The sequence below is a fragment of the Mobula birostris genome, chromosome 8 (assembly GCF_030028105.1).
Source record: "Mobula birostris isolate sMobBir1 chromosome 8, sMobBir1.hap1, whole genome shotgun sequence".
Classification (NCBI taxonomy): Eukaryota; Metazoa; Chordata; class Chondrichthyes; order Myliobatiformes; family Myliobatidae; genus Mobula; species Mobula birostris.
The window spans coordinates 136,187,361-136,210,350 of NC_092377.1; the positions used below are offsets into that span (position 1 = coordinate 136,187,361).

Below are 22,990 nucleotides of genomic sequence, written 5' to 3' on the forward strand. Positions count from 1 at the left end.
TCGAAGGGCCGAATGGCCTACTCCTGCACCTATTTTCTATGTTTCTATGTTTCTATTTAGACCACAAATACAAATTTTAAAATGCTTCACAATACCAGCTGGAAGCTTAGATTGTAATTGTGCCTCATTTGTACCGCACAAATCAACATACCAATTTATTAATTAGGTGAAGGGAAGTGAACCAAATTTTGCTGTGTGTTGTGCCTCTGTTCGGTTGCTTGCTTGCTGAATTCAGTCCCGCAGTAGGGAAGTAAGAATCCTGTGGAGTTTGTGGCTGTATTCTTGCAAACTGAATTAGTACAGAGAAAATGTACAAGAATGTTGTCAGTACTTGACCTGAGTTATAGGGAAGGTTGAATAGGTTAGGATTATTTTTTAATTCTGGAGCATAGGAGAAAGAGGGGAGATTTGATTGAGATATACAGAACTATGAGAGGTATACATAGAGCTTATGCAAGCATTTTTTTTTCCCCCAAGGAGGTTGGGTGAGATTTGAACTAGAAGTCAAAAGTTAAAGCTGAAAAGTGAAATATTTACAGGGAGCCTAGGGGTAACTTTGTCACGCAGGGGTTTCCACCCTGGGGTCCTGGACCCCTTACTGAATGGTATTGGTCCATGTCGTAAACTGACTCAGAGCATGTGGCGTGAGGAACAAGCTACCAGTGGAAGTGGTGGATGCGAGTTCGATTGCAACATCTAAGAGACGTTTGGACAGGTACATGGATAGGAATGGTATGGAGAGCTAGAGGTGTGGGTCGATGGGACTAGGCAGAATACTAGTTTGGTACAGATTAGATGGACTGAAGGGCCTGTTTCTGTGCTGTAAAGCTCTGATTCTGGCTCGGGAGAAATGAAGTTGTGGTATTAAATGAGCTGAGGAATACCTTATTTGAATTTGTTTTCTAAAATGAATTTTCTAGTGGTCAGAGTAAGTTTGTCTAGATGCAGTAGACCCAACATTGTTCTTGTCTATAAGACTTCAGACTTAGAGTAATTGTGTACTGTTTTTTATGCCGCAGGTGTGTCCCACAGACATCTTTCGGATCATCTCTCCCAGTTGGTGGAAAATACTCTCAATGACCTGGAGCAGTCCAAGTGCATCAGCATAGAGGATGAGATGGATGTGGCCCCACTGAATCTGGGAATGATCGCAGCTTATTATTACATCAATTACACCACCATCGGTAAGCTTTATTGTGGGTGCTGTTCTCGTAACAAGACTTGTACGCTGAAGGTGGTGGTCTACTCGGCCATGCCCAAGGCCAGTGGTGTCAGCCATGCTGCAGCGTGAAACTGATCTTCTATGCTTTAATTTCTAGAGCTGTTCAGTATGTCTCTGAATGCCAAAACAAAAATTCGGGGCCTCATTGAAATCATCTCCAATGCAGCCGAGTATGAAAACATTCCCATCAGGCACCACGAGGACAATCTGCTGCGACAGGTCAGACTTATTAGATGCTGCTGGGTGGGGCGGGGGAAAGGTCACAGTGACGTGGATGTTGGTCGGACTTGAAAGATGAATGGATCCATTTACTGTTTTGTGTTCCTCGTCCCTTGTGTTTTTTATATAGCTGTACCAGAAGGTTCCTCACAAGCTGAACAACCCGAAATTCAATGACCCGCACGTGAAAACAAACCTCCTCCTGCAGGCACACCTTTCCCGCATGCAGCTGAGTGCTGAGCTACAGTCTGACACAGAGGAGATTCTCAGTAAGGTGAGAAACAATAGTGTTGCAAGATTTTTCGTCATTTCGGATGTGATTGATAAGGCAAACCTTTCTTAACTATGCACTGTTTTTCCCTCCAGGCGATCCGCTTAATCCAAGCTTGTGTGGATGTGCTGTCCAGCAATGGCTGGCTTAGTCCGGCTCTGGCTGCGATGGAACTGGCCCAGATGGTAACGCAAGCCATGTGGTCCAAGGACTCGTACTTGAAGCAGCTTCCACACTTCACATCAGAGCATGTCAAACGCTGTACAGACAGGGTAAGATCATGGCAGGGTACCCAATGCTCTGACCTATTATCAGGGTCACATCTGCCCACATTGTAGCTGGACCCATGGTTTTAAATGATACAGTAACTGTACAACTAAACACACAGGTCTGTAATATTGAATCTCAGACTACTTTGCTTTTCCAGTGCAAACAATTAGTTGCAGTCTTGTATTGACTTCAAAGCAGGGCTTTAGCATTCCATGCCCAGGCCGTATTTTGGGAAATCTGATCACTTGGCTGTCCTTCTCCTACCTGCATACAAGTATAGGCTAAAGAGCAAAGCTCCAGAGATTAGGACAACAAAGAGGTGGTTGCAAGAGGCAGAGGAACTGCTACGTGATTGCTTTGAGTCGTTGGACTGGGCCATGTTCAGGGACTCATCCGTGGATCTGAATGAGTGCACCGTGGTTGTCACAGACTATATAAAAACAGTTGTAGTTGAGTGTGACCCCACCAGATCATTCAGACTCTTCCCCAACCAAAAGCCCTCGATGAATAGTGATATCTGCAATCAGCTGAGGGCCAGGTCAGAACCATTCAAGCTTGGTTACCAAGAAAGTTACACAAGGTCCAGGTACGATCTCTAGAAAGCCATCTCATGGGCGAAGTGGCAATTCTGGAGTAAACTTGAATCAATGAAGGATGCTGGACAGTTGTAGCAGGAATTGAGTGCTATCACCTCCTATAAAATAAAATCAAGCAACGTAGGTGACAACAGGCTTTGCTTCCAGATGAGCTCAATGACTTTATGCTCACTTTCACTGTTCAAACATCTCGAACTCCCACAGCCCCCAGTGATCCTGTGTTTTCAGTCTCTGAGTCTGACGTGTGAGCAGCCCTCAGGAGGGGGGATCCCACGGAAAGCATTCGGCCCAGATGGGTACCTGGCCAGGTACTATAGATCGGTGCTGATCAACTGGCTGGAGTGTTCACTGAGCTCTTTAACCCCTCTCTTCGGCAATCTGAGGTACCCACCTGATTCAAGCAGATTTCACTTATGCAGTTGCTTAAGAAGAACCTGCCTCAACAACTACCGTCCATTCACAGTGATGAAATTCTCTCCTGCCTGTGAAACGACTTGGATCCACTGCAATTTTCCAACTGGCTCAACGGGTCCACAGCAGATGCCATTTCATTGGCTCGTCACTCAGCCCTGGAATATCTGCACAGCGAAGATGTGTATATCAGGGTGCTCTTTTATCAACTACAGCTTAGCGTTCAATACCATCATCCCCCTAAAATTAATCAATAAGCTTCAAGTCCTTGGCCTCAATACCTCCTTGTGCATTTGGATCCTCGAAATCCTCACTTGCAGACCCCAGTCGGTTCAGATTGGCAACAGTCTCCATCAGCACAGGTGCGCTACAAAGCTGTGTGCTTACCCTCTGCTCTACTCACTTCACACTTTTGACTGTGTGGCTAAGCAGAACTCCAGTGCCATATTCAAGTCTGCTGATGACATCACTCATCGGCCGAATCAAAGGTGGTGACGAATCAGCACATAGGAGGGCCTTGAATGGAAAATCCTACAAAAAGTAGTGAATACGGCCCAGTCCATCTTGGGTAAAGCCCTCCCCACCATTGAGCACATCTATATGGAGCGTTGTTGCGAGAAAGCAGCATCCATCGTCAGGGACCCTGCACACCCACCACCACCCAGGCCATGCTCTCTTCTCATTGTGCCATCAGGAAGAAGATACAGGAGCCTCAGAACTCTCACCATCAGGTTCAGGAAGTTATTACCCCTCAACTGTCAGGCTCCTGAACCAAAGAGGATAACTTTCCTCAACTTCACTTGCCCCATCACTGAAATGTTCCCACAGCCTATGGACACACTTTCAAGGACACTTCATCTCATGTTCTTGATAATTATTTATTTTTATTTCTTTTTATATTTGCAGTTTGTGTCTTGCACACTGGCTGAACACCTAAATTGGTACAGTCTTTCATCGATACTGTTATGGATTTATTGAGAAAATGAATCTCAGGGTTGTATATGGTGACATATATATATATACTTAGATTAATAAATTTGCTTTGCACCTTAGGGAGATGTTAAGATGGATGAACAATCTAAGAAATCTTCTGAGGCTTTGCAGTTATGAATATGAATATTTTCAAAGTCTTGCCCTGCTTTGTTTTGAGAACTGATGTTGGCTGTAAGCGAAGGTCTGTGCCTATTGAGCAGTGCGGTGATGTTTCTGCAGGGGACTGACAGTATCTTCGATATCATGGAAATGGAGGATGATGAGCGCAACATGCTCCTTCAGCTCACTGATGCACAGATGATGGACGTTGCCCGCTTCTGTAACCGGTATCCTAACATCGAGCTCTCCTATGAGGTGATGGATAAAGAAAACATCAAAAGGTGAGAGTGATTGACTGAAAGACAGAAGGAGTTGATTGGCCAGTGTTGTAATCTTGATCGGTTAAATGAGTGGGCAAAAGTTGGCAAATGAGTATAATGTGAAATTCACTTAGAAAGGGGTGGGGTGTCATAGAACTCAATAGCACAGAAATATCCCTTCAGCCCAGCTGTCTGGTGCCTATCTGTGCTAATCCAATTTGCCTGTAGTACTCATCCATTTGACTTTTAAACACTGTGATTTTTCTGTGCCACCACTCCTCCAGTTGCCTGTTACAGATAACATACATCCTCTGTGTGGGGAAAAATATGTATCCCTCAGATTACCTCTCATCTTAAACCTGTTCCCTTTAGCTTTACATTTTCCTACCTGAGAAAAAGACTCTGAAGTTATAAAACTGTATCACTTGTCAACCTCCAACACTCCAGAGAGCACAAACCCAGCTTGTCTGAACTCTCCTTGGGACTAATGCCCCCCCCATTGCAGGCAACATCCTGGTGAATACTCCTCCTCTACCCAATCCATCCTGCTTGCCACTTTTAGGGGACTGTGAACTTGCATCCAGAGGTTGCTCTGTAGCAATGCTGAGATCGCTGGCATTAACTCTATGTATTCTGCCAGCATTTGAGTTCCATCCCTATACCACGTTTTGGGAAATCTGATCATCTGGCTGTCCTCCACTGCTTGCCTGCAGTACAGACAAAGGCTAATGAGATAAAGACAGCAAAGATACGGTCATGGGAGACAGAAGAGCGGATATGGGGTTGACGAGCTGGTGGACTGGACCAAGTTCAAGGACTCACCGGACGACTAGTTGAATACACTATGATTGTCACAGACTTTATAAAGATGCTTGTGGACGAGTGTACCGCTTCAAAATATTTCAGTCTTCCCCATTCCGAAGCCCTGGATTAACCAAGTTATCTGCAATTTTCTGAGAGCTAGATCAGTGGCTTTTAAATCTAATGACCAAGGAAAGTACAAGAGGTCCAGGTATGTCCTCTGGAAAGCCACCTCACATATGAAGTGGCAATTCTGGATCAAACCTGAATCACACAAGGACCTAAGTGCATCCTTCGGGAGGGTAAACCCATGGAGAGCATCTGGCTGGAGTGATTACTGACATCTTCAACCTCTCACTTCAGCAGTCTTAGGTTCCCAGCTGCTTCAAGCAGGCTTCATTCATACAAGTGCCCAGTAAGAACATGGTAACCTGCCTCAATGCTTATCCTCCAGTAGTGCTTACAACCACAGTGATGAAGTGCTTTAAGAGATTGGTGATGAAACACATCAGCTCCTGCCTTAGAAGCAACTTGGATCCGCTGCAGTTTGCCTACTGTCACAAAAGATCAACATGTGTAGATGGAACGCCATCCCCTTCTTGCAATTCCTCCATCTCCGCCGCATCTGCTCTCAGGATGAGGCTTTTCATTCTAGGACGAGGGAGATGTCTTCCTTTTTTAAAGAAAGGGGCTTCCCTTCCTCCACTATCAACTCTGCTCTTAAACGCATCTCCCCCATTTCACGTACATCTGCTCTCACTCCATCCTCCCGCCACCCCACTAGGAATAGGGTTCCCCTGGTCCTCACCTACCACCCCACCAGCCTCCGGGTCCAACATATTATTCTCCGTAACTTCTGTCACCTCCAACGGGATCCCACCACTAAGTACATCTTTCCCTCCCCGCCTCTCTCTGCATTCCGCAGGGATCGCTCCCTACACAACTCCCTTGTCCATTTGTCCCCCCCATCCCTCCCCACTTATCTCCCTCCTGGCACTTATCCGTGTAAGCGGAACAAGTGCTACACATGCCCTTACACTTCCTCCCTTACCACCATTCAGGGCCCCAAACAGTCCTTCCAGGTGAGGCAACACTTCACCTGATATACTGCGTCCGGTGCTCCCAATGTGGCCTTTTATATATTGGCGAGACCCGACGCAGACTGGGAGACCGCTTTGCTGAACATCTTCGCTCTGTCCGCCAGAGAAAGCAGGATCTCCCAGTGGCCACACATTTTAATTCCACATCCCGTTCCCATTCTGACATGTCTATCCACGGCCTCCTCTACTGTAAAGATGAAGCCACACTCAGGTTGGAGGAACAACACCTTATATTCCGTCTAGGTAGCCTCCAACCTGATGGCATGAACATCGACTTCTCTAACTTCCGCTAAGGCCCCACCTCCCCCTCGTAAAACATCTGTTACTCATTTTTATGCACACATTCTTTCTCTCACTCTCCTTTTTCTCCCTCTGTCCCTCTGAATATACCTCTTGCCCATCCTCTGGGTCCCCCCCCCCCCCCGTCTTTCTTCCCGGACCTCCTGTCCCATGATCCTCTCGTATCCCCTTTTGCCAATCACCTGTCCAGCCCTTGGCTCCATCCCTCCCCCTCCTGTCTCCTCCTATCATTTTGGATCTCCCCCTCCCCCTCCAACTTTCAAATCCCTTACTCACTCTTCCTTCAGTTAGTCCTGACGAAGGGTCTCGGCCTGAAACGTCGACTGCATCTCTTCCTACAGATGCTGCTTGGCCTGCTGCGTTCACCAGCAACTTTGATGTGTGTTGCTTGAATTTCCAGCATCTGCAGAATTCCTGTTGTTTATGTGTAGATGGAGTTTAATACAGACAAGTGTGAGGTATTGCACGTTGGAAGGACAAACCAAGGTAGAACATACAGGGTTAATGGTAAGGCACCGAGGAGTGCGGTGGAACAGAGGGATCTGGGAATACGGATACAAAATTCCCTAAAAGTGGCGTCACAGGTAGATAGGGTCGTAAAGAGAGCTTTTGGTACATTGGCCTTTATTAATCAAAGTATTGAGTATAAGAGCTGGAATGTTACGATGAGGTTGTATAAGGCATTGGTGAGGCCGAATCTGGAGTATTGTGTTCAGTTTCGGTCACCAAATTACAGAAAGGATATAAATAAGGTTGAAAGAGTGCAGAGAAGGTTTACAAGGATGTTGCCAGGACTTGAGAAACTCAGTTACAGAGAAAGGTTGAATAGTTTAGGACTTTATTCCCTGGAGCGTAGAAGAATGAGGGGAGATTTGATAGAGGTATATAAAATTATGATAGGTATAGATAGAGTGAATGCAAGCAGGCTTTTTCCACTGAGGCAAGGGGAGAAAAAAACCAGAGGACATGGGTTAAGGGTGAGGGGGGAAAAGTTCAAAGGGAACATTAGGGGGGGCTTCTTCACACAGAGAGTGGTGGGAGTATGGAATGAGCTGCCAGACGAGGTGGTAAATGCGGGTTCTTTTTTAACATTTAAAAATAAATTGGACAGATACATGGATGGGAGGTGTATGGAGGGATATGGTCTGTGTGCAGGTCAGTGGGACTAGGTAGAAAATGGTTTGGCACAGCCAAGAAGGGCCAAAAGGCCTGTTTCTGTGCTGCAGTTTCTATGGTTCTATCTCATTGGCTCTTCATTCAATCCTGGAACATCTGGACAGTGTCCCTTTATTTAAGGAATGATGTACTATCATTGGAGGAGGTTCAGTAGGATAATCCTATGTAGGAATTGTCTTGTGAGGAAAGGTGAAAGACGTTGGTTCTGTTCTCACTGGAGTACGTTATTGAAATATTTGGGGTTGTTGGCAGGCTTTATGGAATAAATTGTGGGTGGTTTTTTCCCCATGTGAGATTTTGTTGCCCCAGAAATCTGTGGAGGCTAAAGTTCTGTGGTTAGGGTAGGGTTAAAAAGGGTTGCTGGGTGTAGCTCATTAGGTCAGAAGAGCCTGATCACTGTATCTATTCATTATATTTATTGAGACACACTGTGATATTGACCCTTCCGGCACTTCAAGCTACACTGCCCAGCAACCCCCGATTTAATCCTCGCCTAATCACAGGACAATTTACAACCACCCATTAACCTACCAACTGGTTGGTTGGTATCTCCAAATAAAATGTGTTCAGAGCTTCAGTAAATAGACTTTTAATTATTTAAGGATATTGAGGGTTATTGGGAGAGTGTGGAGTTTAAAAATTTTTAAGCCACAATCACGACGAATGGTTGAGCAAGCTCAATCAAATGATCAGTTTGTAGTCTGTGAAGAAAGCTTTCATTAAACAAGCTCTTCAGCTGATTTTGTGTTACCAGTAATCTGATGTACTGAACTTAATGGTCCTTTTAGGAGTTGAAAATTAACAAGAACTGAACTAAAATTTGTGCAGATATTGAGACATCAGATTACATTGCTTATCCACCTCCCAACCTCCCCCCATTAAAAAAAGCAGTGGCCTTTACTGACTTAGTCAGCAGCTCAAATGCAAATGAAAATAACTCAACTAAGAAGGGAAAAAATCTGTTTAAATGTATTTAGTTTTAAAAGGCAATGGTTGGGTATCCCTGTAAACAATGTACATTTTTGTGCAGTGGCTCCTCAGTCGTAGTAATGGTACAGTTGGAGCGTGAGGAAGAAGTGACCGGACCTGTCATTGCACCTCTATTCCCTCAGGTGAGTACGTAAACCAGTGAGATGTTTTCCAGATGTATATTTTTTGGTTTAAACTTTGTTCTGTTTCTCTTAACTCTATTTCATCTCCTTCAGAAACGCGAGGAAGGATGGTGGGTGGTGGTTGGTGACCCCAAGACAAACAGCTTGATATCTATCAAGAGGCTGACCCTGCAACAGAAAGCTAAGGTTTGTCTCATCTCTGCTTTAGGGAGGGAGATGATTACTCAGAAGAATTAATAGTCATGCAAGAGAGTGAATTAATATGCTAAATACCTAGTACACAGCTTATACTTGTACATTGCCATTTGTAAACTAAATGGGAATTAGCACACTTGGGGGGGGGGGGGTAGAGAGAGGGGAGGGTTCCCACACAAGTCTCTTCATTTCCTTTCTGACATGTTTGGATACTGAATAAAAACCAAAACTGCAAAGGAGAAGGGTACATCATTCTCTCATTGCCAATGCCAGAGGTTCACAAGCTAGCACACATACAATGAGAAAATAACCTGAAAATAATCTTTTGCTCATAATACTGCTCTCCATCTAATATATTGTATTAATTTTTCAGGTGAAACTAGATTTTCTTGCTCCAGCTCCCAGTACCCAACATTACACACTGTATTTCATGAGTGATGCGTATATGGGCTGTGATCAGGAGTACAAATTCAGCATTGATGTCAAAGAAGCAGAAAGTGAAGGCGAGAGTGACTCTGACTAAGCAGCTGAATTCAAGTTCCGTTGCTTTGTAAAAGTGGCTGAGGTTGTGCATGGATCCTAAAGAATCTCCAAAACGTCTCTGAAATTGTTAATACAGTATTGAGCAACTCCACTGTTTTAACTTGATACAGAAATTGAAACTGATCTGCTTTTGTTGTAGATTATATTTTTTGGTAAATGTGTAGCTCTTTTCAACTGTGGCAAACTTCCAGGAATATATACTCTAGGTTTGAAAATTTGAAGTTGCTTATCACTGGCTGCTTCTACAGCTTATTAAATGTATCTAAAGTTGACCAAAATTGAGCCTGGGGTTTTGTAAAAAAAAATGTTAGTAATCTGTACATTTTATGTTGATCCTCAAGTCTGTGACAGATTTTTCCCTACATGTGACCGAGTGCTCCAAATAAAAAATGAAATATGCTTGTTCAATTTTTGACTTCTGTACTCCACAGATCTCAAATTCCAAGTGATAGCTGGGGTGAAAGAAATGTTACATTAATGCATTAGGGACATTTATTTAGACACAGATTTATTGAAAATCAGCCATTGGAATTGCATTGGAAGCATTAAACTGGGTTTAATGATAAGGAAATGAAATCCGGTGCTTCAGAATTTCATATCCTTAAACATTTTCACAAGTTCATCTCTCTGCTAACATAGATGTTTTTTTGGGTCAGTGTTACTTTCCTCTATGTCCCTGATACCCAGAAGTAAATTATGGCCATTTGTGAACAAAGCACACAACTGATCCTTCATGCCTTTTGGTAAGGCCTAAGCTGTTGCTGTACTTTATTGTGGATTACGCCATCATGCTCAGCAAGCACCAGTAGGAAATAGGCCCTTAATGTAAATTTCACTGCATAATCCCTTGGCTAGGAGCCTGAGCAGAAACACTCAAAATAGCAAGTTCTGGATTTCCACTGCCTTTTGCAGGAAAGAAAGTAACTGCATTTCAAAATAACCTGACAATCTTAAAAATCATTCTTAATTCCACCCATTTTTCCAGCAAGTACCACATTCAAAGTCCTTCGACATTGAGATTAAGGGTTGAGTTATTTGCCAAAGGAACTCAATCACTTTGTGAAACATAGTATGTCTGTGCTGTTACCTTTAAGGCCAATCATTAACATTTTCTACCCACAGTATTTCAGCAATGGGCTGTGATTAAGAGGACAAATTTAACATTTATACCCATCGGCTATAGGTATGACCACTATCCCCAACCATAATTAAAACAAGATCAGGCTTCTCATTTTCCAAAAACGACACACTCTCACATTATCAATTCCAATCCACAGAATTTGAGTTCCCTTTCACTCTCAGCCAGCTGGTGGCGTAGTGGCATCAGCGCTGGACTTGCAGGTGAGAGGTCCTGAGTTCAATTCCAGCCAGCACCCTTGCACGCTTTCCATCTGTGCTGGGTTAAGAGCTGGTGATCTCTTTAAAAAAAACCTCACCCAGCAGAAGGCAATGGCAAACCACTGCTATAACTTGCCTCATACACGATTTCCCAATACGTCAGAGCGGCGTGGAAGGAAATCGCCCGCTAACTGGAAAATTCTGGATGCGACATACCTTTTTTCACTCTTAGCCCTCAGGAGTAGGTATTTAGGTAGAATTTTACTCATTGCTCAAACTGGTTGTCAACCACAAATGATGTGGGAAGTATATCCTTTAACTGACATTAAATTGCATGTTACAATCCACACTACAAAAAAAACAATTACAGTAAAGAATTATAAAAACTAGTATGAATATTATTAAACAACCTTTTGTAGAATCACTCATAATAAATTTCAGAGCAAGAAGGGCCTGGGAGAATCAGTTTTATATCTATTGGAACATCAAGAAATAATTACATGTAATAGGTTAGGGACAAGAAGAATGTGTAATTATATTTGCAAGATCCTTTCACATAGATCTAAAATCAACAGCAAGATAAATGAGTACTGATAGTACTTCTTGGCAAATTATACTTAATGGCAACTTAAGCCCTGTACAACATTTACTGGTAGATAGAACATCAAGTAGTAAGATTGTTAGTGCAAATTTGAAAATGGTTACATGAAGTAGTCATGGTGATTTAATAAAACTGGGCTGCTATTGCACACCACACTTGTTAATTGTTCACATAGAACAACTAATCATCAAACTTGTATCTCCAGATGTTAATGTCCCCATCATCACTACATGATGCCAAAACTCCTGCCTGTTTTGGGTTCCATGCCACACAGTTGACGTCCTGAGTGTGTGCTTTTGGGATGTGTGAAGTGAGTGAAAATGTCGGCTGGTGTGGATCTGAGCCAGGATCCTCCTCAAATATCCTGATTGCATCATCAGCACAGGCAGTTGCTATAGAACCGGTTATATGGCACCTGAGGAAAAAAAAATAGCAGATTTTAATTAGAATTAATAATGGATTTTTTTTTTTTTTTGAGTTTTTTAATTTTGTATGATAATCTAGGAAAATTAAGACTTTGAGAAACCTACCTGGAGGCCAAATTTGAAATTAGGTTACAGGAAATTACAGTATTTCACAACAAATAAAGGTGATGTTCACTGCTGCACTACATCACATCTTGGATAAATACATGGAAGGGTGGGGATGTGGGCCAAACACAGGGAAATGGGACTAGCTGGGTGGGCACTGTAGTCAGCATGGTCTTATTGGGCCAAAGGGCCTGTATCTGCTGTATTGCTCTACGACTCTATGCTATGCCCTCTACGCATTAACAAAGCAGAGTAGTGTGTAATAATCATGCAGGAATTCTAAATGAGAAAAAAACACTTTCTTTTTGACATGACCCAAATAAAGTGACAATTTGAAACTTACCAAGAGATGTCATAGATAGTACGTGTGTGGAACCCAGACAAGGTACAGACACATTTCCAGGACAGATCTGACCCATTGCAGACCACACCTACATTTAGAGAGAGAGAGAGAGAGAGAGAGAAAAAATCACAGAACACATAACCACCTACAGCACTCACAGGCTGATGCCATTATACAAGGTACCAAACCTCTTAAGGCTTCAAGAAATCTTATTCTTGAAGGAAGCAACAAGAAAACATTCTCCCTGCAGACTGATCTGATTTGCTGGATGTAAAATATGATAATCATTGTGCAATTCAGCTTCAGCAATCTCAGCCACAAATTAATCCCTTCACAGTAAATATTCAATCAAGATAATCCTTGCATAAACTTAAAAATTTCATAAAACATAGGAGATGAAATAGGCCGAGTCTGCCCTGCCATTCCATCATAGCTGACCAACCATCCCTTTCAACCCCAATCTCCTGCCTTCATACTGTAACCTTTGACAGTCTTACTATCAAACTCCACTTTAAATATACTCATAATTTGACCTACATAGGCATCGATGGCAATTAATTCCAGATTCACCACCCTCTAGTTAAAGAAAATTCATCCTCACCTCCGTTCTAAAGAGATGTTCTTCTATTCTGAGCCTTTGCCCTTTGGTCCTAGGCTCCCCCACTATAGCAAACATCCTCTTCACATCCATTCTATCTGCGCCTTTTAATATTCAAATGGATTTCAGTGAGATTTCTCTCACCACCCCCCTTCTAAAGCCCAGCAATTACAGGCCCAGAGCCATCAAATGCTATTCATACATTAACTCTTTCATTCCCAGGATAATTCTCATGAACCTCCTCTGGACCCTCCAGTAATTTACTCCTTATTCTCCTATTCATATCCAGTATGCCTGATTTACCCCATATATATATATTTTTGCCCTTGCATCTAACAAAGATTAAGAACTTTGTTGCATCGAGTTTAATTTATTTACCTTGTTCATTACCAGGGCTGTATGCTTTCCAAATTTTCACAGTTTTGTCATCACTACAAGATGCGAGATGGTCCCCTGTTTTATCAAAAGCGATGCTCCAGACTGTGGACTCATGACCTTCCAGGGTGTTGGTACAGATCCAGTCATCGTCCTCCTCCTTGTAAAGTTTAATGCTGTTGTCGTAACTTCCAGAAGCCAGCAGCTTGTGTAGGGTTCAGAAATACTGATTAAACATCCAGAACTGATCAATCGCATTGTTATGCTAATATTCAATGTCTTCAAACATGAACAAAATAAAATCCGCGATGCTGGAAATCCAAGCAACACACACACACACACACACACACACACACACACACACAATCAATGAAGGAACTCATTCCACCAGGCAGCATCTATGGAAAAGAGAACTGCCGACATTTCGGGCGGAGACCCTTCAGCAGGACACTTGCAGTCGACGCCTCGGGCCCAGACCCTTCAAATATAAATGGACTGTACATGGTAAATGGCAGGACCATGAACAGAATCGATGTTCAGTGAGACCTTCCAGAGCTCCCTGGAAGTAGCTGCACAAGTTAACAGGGTGGTAACAAAAAGAAGGGAGTGGAGTCCAAGAGTCGCACATCAGTACTGCATTCAATTTTAGTTGCCTCATTACAGACAGTAAGAGGCGGCTATGGAGAGGGTGCAGAAGATGTTTACCAGGATGCTGCATGGTTAGAGGAAATGTGCTAAAAGGACAGGTTGGACATATTTCAGTTGTTTTCTCTGGACTGGCTGAAGCTGAAGGGAGGCCCGATAGAAGTTTACGTTTATGAAGGGCAGACAGAATCTTTTCCCCAGGGTCATAATATCTTATTGCAAGCGGGATGGAGACACGTCTCTATCAAAGGAGATGCAAGGCGCTCCTTCCCTCTGCTAGCCCACAGGTCACCTTTGGGCAAGGTGTAGTACCTGCTTAGCACCCACCCCACCCCCACCGATCAGGAGCACATCACAAGTCCTGGTTATGCGACCACTGATGCCAATCTATGAAGAGTATTGATAGTGGTTAGTGTCACCTGTCTTGTAAAGAGGCTGCCCAGAAGGTGTCAACAGTAAGCTACTTCTCTAGAGAAATTCACCAAGATCACCAACGTCATACAACATGGCACATAATGAAAATGATGATGGTAATGTCTAATACTAGGTGGAATGTATTTAAATTGAGGTGGGGTAGTTCAAAGGAGATGTGCATGACAAGCAACACACATAAAAGTTGCTGGTGAATGCAGCAGGCCAGGCAGCACCTCTTCCTAGAGATGCTGCCTGGCCTGCTGCGTTCACCAGCAACTTTTATGTGTGTTGCTTGAATTTCCAGCATCTGCAGAATTCCTGTTGTTTGTGCATGACAAGTTTTGTTTCATTAACACACAGAGCACAGTGGGTGTCTGAAGTGTGCTGCTAGGGGTGTGGTGAATCAGAATCAGGTTTATTATCACTGACAAATGTTGTGAAATTTGTTGTTTTGCAGCAGCAGTAATAAATTATTACAAGTTACAATAGTAAATAAAAAATAAATAAGTAGTCCAAAGCAAGAGCAAATTAGCGAGGCAGTGTTCATGGGTTCGCGGACCATTCAGAAATCTGATGAAGGGGAAGAAGCCTGCCCCTCGAGTTCCAGCTCCTGTACTTCCTCCCTGATGGTCGTACTGGGAAAAGGGAATGTCTAGAGGCAAATACGACAGGCATTTAAGAGGCTCTTAGACAGGCACATGAATGAAGGGATATGGACTTACTGTACGTAGGCAGAGAGGTTAGCTTGTAGTCCTTTAATTACTTGTTTAATTAGTTCAACACAGCCTCCTAGGCCAAAGGGCCTGTTCCTGTGCTATACTGTTTTATGTTTCATCCTGGCTTGCTCGTTGTACTGCAGTATAATCGCAATTAAATAAGAACTTCTAGAAACCTGTGAAATTCATTTCTCACTGGAAACTCTTACCTCTCCGTTTGGATGCCAGATCACGTGCTTGACATCTTGCGTATGAGCATTTAATACACTCACACATTCATAATCCTCATCCTCATCCACTACAACAAAAAAAAAATAAGTTAGCAGTGTGTGTGGGAGGGAGGGGAGAGGGACATCTCATTTACAGAGCTGTTTCCAATTCATGAATACAAAAATACATGGCAGCCAGGGACCTTATAAAACATATGTATTATTGATCCAACTGTGATGTATTTTTATGATATTTTCCTTTTGTAAAATTCTCTTTAAATCATTGATACTGTGGAATGCTGTACGATAGTATAGATTTAAGAGCAGGCCCATCAACTTGTCCCAGCAATCAATCACATAATTCTGTAACATTTACTGGTCTTAAATTCATTTTGCAGAACAGAGAGACGTAGAAGTATATATGTTGTTCCTTGAAAGTGGCATTACAAGCAGATAGGGTGGTAACAGTCAGGGAACTGAATATAGAAGCTGGGATGTCACGTTGCAGTTGTACAAGACATCAGCGAGCCAGAGTTGAAGTATCGTGCTCCGTTTTGGTCAAACTGCTATAGGAAAATGGGAAAAGAGCATATAAAAGACTTATAAGGATGTTGCCAGGAGTTGAGGGACTGAATTATACAGAAAGGTTGGGCAAACTAGGACTTTATAGATTAGAGTGCAAAAGACTGATCTTACTGCAGTATAAAAATACAGGAGGGGCATAGGCAGAGTTTTTTTTCCCCCAGGGTGGGGAACTAAGAACTAGAGGGCACAGGTTTAAGGTGAGGAGAAAGATTTAAAAGAAACCCAAAGAGCAACTTCTTCCATCCAGAGGTCAGTATAAAGAATGAGCTGCCATAGGAACTGGTTGAGACAGGTACAATAGTGTATAAAAGATATCTGGACAGGTACATAGATAGAAAAAGTTTAGAGGAATATGCACCAAACATGGGCAACCTTAGTCAGCACAGATCAGTCGGGCAGTAGGGTTTATTTATCTTCCTGTTCTATGACACTATAGTTGGGAGTATTTTCCCCTGCAACAAAGGAAGCCGAGGGATGACCTATAGAGATCTCCCCCCTCAGGATAGGGGAGTCTGAAACTAAAAGACACGCGTTTATGAAAAGAGGAAGATTTACTTGTGGAGCCACATATTCCATTCAACATCTGGTGGGTATGTAGAATGATCTGCCAGAGGAAGTGGTAGAGGTAGTTACAACTAGGTTAATAAAACATGTACATGAATAAGATCTACAGTACTGTGCACACGTAAAAAATTCATAAAGTGAAGATGCTTTCAAAAATAAATAAATAACTTCCTAAATACCGATAATTTTACTATAGAAAAGCAGTAAACAGTTTTTAAAAAACTAGATTAAATCAATATTTGGTGTGACCATCCTTTGCCTTTAAAACTGCATTAATTCTCTTGGGTACACTGTCGTACAGTTTCACAAGAAAATTGGCTGGAAGGTTGTTTCAAGCATCCTGGAGAATGTGCCAGGTTCTTCTGCAGACTTCAGGTGTCTTGCTTGCTTCTGTCTCTACAGATAATCCCAGATGACCTCAATGATGATGAGTTCAGGGCTCTGTGGAGGTCATACCTCAATTTCCTTTCCCTGAAGGTAGTTCTTTTGACTACGGTCAGGTGTTTGGGGTTGTTGCCCTGCTGCATAAAGAAGTTGGGTAGATAAGGCGCCTCCCTGATGGTACTGCATGATGAATGAGCATCTGCTTGTACTTCTCAATATTTAGGATTCCATTAATCCTGACCAGATCATGAGCTGCATTTGTAGAAATGCAACTCCACACCTACAGGAAACATCACTGTGCTTCATTGCCGGCTGCAGACACTCATCCACATCGTTCTGTCCAGCTCTTCTACAGACAAACTGCCTCCTGCTTGAGCCAAGAATTTCAAATTTTGACTCAGTCAGTCCAGAGCACTTGCTGCCATTGTTCAGCACCCCAGTCCTTGTGTTTATGTGCATAGACAAGTCTCTTGGCTTTGCTTCCACTTCAGAGGAATGGCTTTTTGACAGCAACTCTTTGATGAAGACCACTACTGACAAGACTCCTCTGGACTGTATCCGGGTTCCAGTGGTTTCTGTGAGTTCAGAACTGATGATTCAGGACAGACCTCAGTTTGATGTATCTCTCATCTGCTGCACTTAACTTCCGTGGTTAACCACCGCGTTTCTGGTCCTCAACCCTGCCCATTTCCTTGTGCTTCTTCAAAAGAGACTAGACCAATGATCCTTCTAATTTGTAATTACCAGTGTGCACAAAAATCTTGTGTTGTGCAATTTTTTACCCAGTGACAACATGTGCGTGCTGAATTTTATATAGAGAGGTATTCATTATAACAGTTCGCAAAACTCTGTCATTAGGAACTTTAACCTCCTCTTGGTTTGATCATTTTTGCTCTCGTTCATCTGCACTCTCACAAAACATACATAGCAGGCTTGTAGTGGGTAATGAAGGATTTTCTTGCTAGGACTTTTGCACACCGACCATATGTGATTGGCTTGCTAGGAAGCCTTTTAGGACTGAGATTAGGAAAGACTTCTTCACACAGAGAGTGGTGAATCTGTGGAATTCTCTGCCACAGGAAACAGTTAAGGCCAGTTCATTGGCTATATTTAAGAGGGAGTTAGATATGGCCCTTGTGGCTAGGGGGATCAGAGGGTATGGAGGGAAGGCTGGTGCAGGGTTCTGAGTTGGATGATCAGCCATGATCATAATAAATGGCGGTGCAGGCTCGAAAGGCCGAATGGCCTACTCCTGCAAACTGTTTTCTATGTTAAATGATGTTATAAAAAGTTTCCAAATATCGCTCCACTTCTTCTTACTCGCAAATTCTCCAGCAACTTTTGCATCTCAACAATACACGCAGCTAACACTAGTTCCTGTATTGTAGATAAATATTTCTCGTAGCTGCATGTTCCTGACCTCATGAGCTTTCAGTGTAGAGATTTCTACTGTTTCATTAAGCCATTCTGCTTTAAGTGAACGAGCATTTCTTTTGCAACACGCACAACACACCAGAGGAACTCAGCAGGTCGGGCAGCATCCGTGGAAACGAACAGTCAACGTTTCCACAGATGCTGCCCAACCTGCTGAGTTCCTCCAGCGTGTTGTTTTGACCCAGCATCTGCAGAGTATATTGAGTTAGCAAATCTTTTGCACTTCACACCCTTTGCTTCTTTGGAATTTGACATAGTGAACAAATAATTTCTTCAATAAAAACAGTATAAATAAGTCAGTTCTAAAACCTGTAGACAAATTATCACAAACTCCACATTGTCAATACCGTATCAGACACTGGAAGGCAAAATTCCTTGCTTGGGAGCCCTTGCTGATGAAGGATGACCACCTGTGTCTTGTTCCTATGCTCACTCTTGCCATGGTGTAAGATCTGATTATTTAAAGGTTAAACTGTCACGCCTGCTACACCCTCACCTTCTGGTTTCACTGTCCTTTGCCCAGTTTGATTCCTTCTAAAGTAGTCGACTAGTTTAGTTCATTCAACTCAATATGTCACTGATCATTTGTTTAATCATGCACTGGGCAACAAATAATCAGTGACCTAATGAGTTGAATGAACTAAACTTGGTCATTCAACTTGAAAATTGTCACTAAACTTGAAAATTGGTCTATTACTTAATATGCCACTTTCCTTAAAATTTCTCTGTAACATTTAATTTTTTGGAAAATGAATGTTTGGAAGTCTAAAATTTGCTCTTTTCTCCTAACACACTAAAGCATAACAACTAAATATCTGAAACAAAATTTATAGAAAAATCTCAGGTGCCTAAGACTCTTGCACAGTACTGTATTTAGTCAAACATACTTTAGATAGGCATCTTGGTTGGTATGTAGCAGTTTGGTCAAGCACTGCTGTGCTGTACAACTCTTTTGCCACTTTTTCTTCATGTAGTTTGTTGATGCATCTTACAACGTGATTTCCACTTACACAGTTCAACATATTTTCTCAACATATCTTTATATAGACTCAATTTGCTAAATATGCTCACCTTCCCAAACCCAAACACTTTTATCTCGGCTGCATGTTGCCAGGAGATTGCCAGACGGAGCCCAGGCAACAGACTTCACTTCATTCTCATGCCCTTCCAGAGTTGTCAGGCACTGTCAAGAATAAAACACTTGGTCTAAGCATCTCAACAAACCACAAACAAGGTTTAAGAAACTCTGCTACTTTAAAGCAACTTTGCTACTTCAATATTATGCAAAAAAATTATTCATGTCAAAGGATTCTACGATAAAAGGGTCTCAGCCTGAAACATCCCACCCCATAGGCAAAGTTCAAAGTACATTTATTATCAAAGTACACATATGTCACTATAGACAACCCTGAGATTAATTTTCTTGCAGGAATACTCACTATGTCCAAGAAACACAACAGAATCAATGAAAGAAACATCAAACAGGGTGGACAAATAACCAAAGTGCGAAAGACAACAAACTATGCAAATACAAAAGAACAAAAAGAGAAATAATAATAATAGATAAATAAGCAATAAATATCAAGAGTCACACACATAAAAGTTGCTGGTGAACGCAGCAGGCCAGGCAGCATCTCTAGCAGGAGGTACAGTCGAGACCCTTTGTCAGGACTAACTGAAAGAAGAGCTGGCAAGAGATTTGCAAGTGGGAGGGGGAGGGGGAGATCCGAAATGATAGAAGATGGGAGGGGGAGGGATGGAGCCGAGAGTCAATATCAAGAGTCCATAGGTTGTGGGTAAGTTCAGTGATGGGGCGGGTGGAGTTGTCCCCACTGGTTTAAGAGCCTGATGGTTCCTGAACCTGGTGGCATGTGTCCTGAGGTTCCGCAACCTCCTTCTGATGGCAAGAAGACAGCATGGCCTGGGTGGTGGGGGTCCTCGATGGTGGATGTGCTCAATCATGGAGAAGACTTTACCTGCGACGGACTGGGCCGTACCTACTACTTTTTGTTGGATTCTCCTTTCAAGGGCATTGGTGTTTCCATACTAGGCCGTGATACAACCAGCCAATATACTCGCCACCACACATCTGTAGAAGCCTGTCAGGGTTTTAGATGTTACGCCAGATCTTTACGAACTTCTAAGCAGAGGCGCTGCCCTGCTTTCTTTGTAATTGCATTCAGCTCTGTGTTGGGCCCAGAACACTGAGGAAGTTAACGTTGCTGACCCTCTCTACTTCTGATCCCCTGACATGGGCTGGCTCATGGACATCCCGGTTCCTTCCCCTGAAGTCAATAAGCAACTCCTTGGTCTTGTTTACGTCAAATGAGAGGTTGTTGATGTGGTACCACTCAACCAGATTTTCAATTTCCCTCCTATATGCTGATTCATCACCACATTCGATTCGGCCAACGACAGTGTAACAGTCAGCTAACTTAAATATGGCATTGGAGCTGTGCTTAGCCTCACAGTCATAAGTACAAGGGCACTGTTCAACTTGCTGAGTTCATCCAGATTTTGTGCATTGCTGAATTAAAGAACCAAGCTTGCAATACCTGTAGTTGTTAATTCTAACATCCAATTCCTAGGATTGTTAAGGAAACGTTTTAGATAACCATAACTTAATTACAGATAACCAACAATTCACTTAAGTTTACAATTCCAGTGACAGGTTGATTTAGCTCGTCCCTTCCTGGCGCCCGTCTTCACATCACATTTCTTACTAAAATGAGTTGGGAGGAAACCGCCTAATCTACTCAAGCTTTTCTCCCAAGGAATCATAGAACAGAGAACATAAAACAGCACAGCACAGGAATAGGCCATTTGGTCCACAATGATATGCTGAACCAGATATAAAGTAAATCAAAAGCACCTAAACTCTAATCCCTCCTACCTATACCATGCCATATCCCTCTATCTTCTTGACATCCAGATGCCTATCCAAACATCTCTTTAAAGAGCCTCTAATGTACTTGCCTCTACCACCACATCTGGCAGCGCATGCCCTGCATCCACAACCTTGAGTTAAATACTTACCCACCCCTCGCCTTCAATGCATGCCCTCTGGCATCGGACATCTGAGCTACTCTCTGCCCACTCTACCTAATCGTGTAAACCTCTTCCAGGTCTCCCCTCAGCCTCCAGAGAAAATAACCCAGGTTCGTCCAGCCTCTCACGATGGCACATGCCCTTTGGATCAGGTATTATCCTGGTAACACTCACAACACGCTGGAGGAACTCAGCAGGTCGGGCAGCATCCGTGGAAAAGATCGGTCGACGTTTCAGGCCGGAACCCTTCGTCAGGACCGTAGGGGGAAGCAGGGAATGTGTTTCCTAACTTTGCCATTAACTCTTTTTTTGACAATGTTACATTTGCCCAATAGCTGTGGAAGTTTGATAATTGCCATCATTTAATGAGCTTGCTTTGTTCCAACTAGTTGTAAATTGTAGATTTTACATTGTGCTTTGTCGGGTTTGGAGGGCTTGAGATAAAGGAAAGACTGGATAGACTGGGGCTGTTTCCCTGGAGCATAAACACAAAATGCTCTGCAGATGCTGGGGTCAAAGCAACACTCACAACACGCTGGAGGAACTCAGCAGGTCGGGCAGCATCTGTGGAAACGATCAGACAATGTTTCGGGCTGGAACCCTTCATCAGGATGAAACGTCGACCGATCTTTTCCACGGATGCTGTCCGACCTGCTGAGTTTCTCCAGCGTGTTGTGAGTGTTGCTTTGACCCCAGCATCTGCAGATTATTTTGTAATTATTATCCTGGTAACCCTCTTCTGCAACATCTCCGAAGCCTCAACATCCTTCCTACAGTGGGGTGACCAAAACTGCATGCAATACTCCAGATGTGGCTTTACCTGAGTTTCATAAAGTTGCAACATGACTCCTGACTTAAACTCACTGCCTCTGCCAATAAAAACAAGCCATAAGCCATCTTAACCACCCTATCGACCTGTGTACAGACTTTCAAGGAGCTGTGAACTTGATCCCAAGATCTCTCTGCTCTGTCTCCCTGTATTTTGCCTTACCGAAGCGCAACACTCGGTATCTCAGCAAATTAAACTCTCATGAAACTAGGGAGCCAAAACTCAAAGCAGCATCACCGGCAGCTTCTCGCTGGAGCCCCGGATTGCTGCACCAAGACCCCGTGAAGAGATCAATGTGCAGGGTCCAGGCACATCGGCCCATCCACCGCCGGCCTCGGACCCTCAGCCGCCGCCAGCGTCCCGAGTTTGGGGTGCGCTACCTCACCTCAAATCCGCTCTCCTTCTTCCTCCAGATGCAGGTGGTGGCGTCGAAGCTGACCGAGGCCAGGTAGTTGCCGCAGGGTGACCAGGACACCTTGCGGACGGTGCGCTGGTGCCCGTCCTCCAGCAGGCACTTGCACACCCAGGCGGCTCCTGCAACACAGCAAGACACGAGTGAGCAAGGCGGCGGCAGGCCCCGGAGCCCCGAAGCCCCCCTCGGCCGCGCACCGACTCGCACCTTCCCTGGCCCAGATCCGCACGGCGCGGTCGCCTCCGCACGAAGCCAGCAGCGTCCCGGCCGGGCTCCAGGCCACGAACCAGGCCCGGCTGTCGGGATGCGCCGGGAAGCGCGACTCGAGCTCCAACCGCCGCTTCATCGCCGCGCACAGCCCCGGAGCCGAGGCCGATTGGTTGCCGGCGCACGCAAA

General features: G+C 43.7%; 2 protein-coding genes across 2 annotated transcripts in view; one reads left to right on the forward strand and one right to left on the reverse strand.

Annotated features, from left to right (window-relative positions):
• snrnp200 (small nuclear ribonucleoprotein 200 (U5)) overlaps positions 1-9,976 on the forward strand; it is a 63,412-nt gene extending 53,436 nt beyond the window's left edge. The window contains exons 38-45 of the mRNA XM_072266371.1: positions 1,020-1,184; positions 1,320-1,441; positions 1,572-1,715; positions 1,808-1,984; positions 4,202-4,362; positions 8,749-8,830; positions 8,924-9,016; positions 9,399-9,976. Coding sequence (XP_072122472.1) covers positions 1,020-1,184; positions 1,320-1,441; positions 1,572-1,715; positions 1,808-1,984; positions 4,202-4,362; positions 8,749-8,830; positions 8,924-9,016; positions 9,399-9,548 — 1,094 coding nt within the window. The 3' untranslated portion in view covers positions 9,549-9,976. The remainder of the gene's footprint in view (positions 1-1,019; positions 1,185-1,319; positions 1,442-1,571; positions 1,716-1,807; positions 1,985-4,201; positions 4,363-8,748; positions 8,831-8,923; positions 9,017-9,398) is intronic.
• A 79-nt stretch (positions 9,977-10,055) lies between these two features.
• On the reverse strand, positions 10,056-22,975 carry ciao1 (cytosolic iron-sulfur assembly component 1). The gene is made up of 7 exons (XM_072266372.1): positions 22,801-22,975; positions 22,567-22,715; positions 19,376-19,487; positions 15,338-15,426; positions 13,357-13,558; positions 12,381-12,468; positions 10,056-11,922 (listed from the first exon to the last, which is right to left on the reverse strand). The coding sequence occupies exons 1-7, from the start codon at positions 22,937-22,939 to the stop codon at positions 11,688-11,690; spliced, it is 1,014 nt and encodes a 337-aa protein (XP_072122473.1). The 5' UTR covers positions 22,940-22,975; the 3' UTR covers positions 10,056-11,687.
• Between the last annotated feature and the right edge of the window lie 15 nt (positions 22,976-22,990).

Bases quoted from the DNA above. Each gene is read 5' to 3' on its own strand.
- ciao1 (XM_072266372.1), bottom strand. From the start codon at position 22,939: ATGAAGCGGCGGTTGGAGCTCGAGTCGCGCTTCCCGGCGCATCCCGAC. The intron at 15,427-19,375 runs GTGAGCATATTT...TTTTTGTTGTAG, and splicing joins AAGTGTTTGGGTTTGGGAAG to TGGATGAGGATGAGGATTAT. The intron at 13,559-15,337 runs GTAAGAGTTTCC...ACCCTACACAAG, and splicing joins TCTGGCATCCAAACGGAGAG to CTGCTGGCTTCTGGAAGTTA.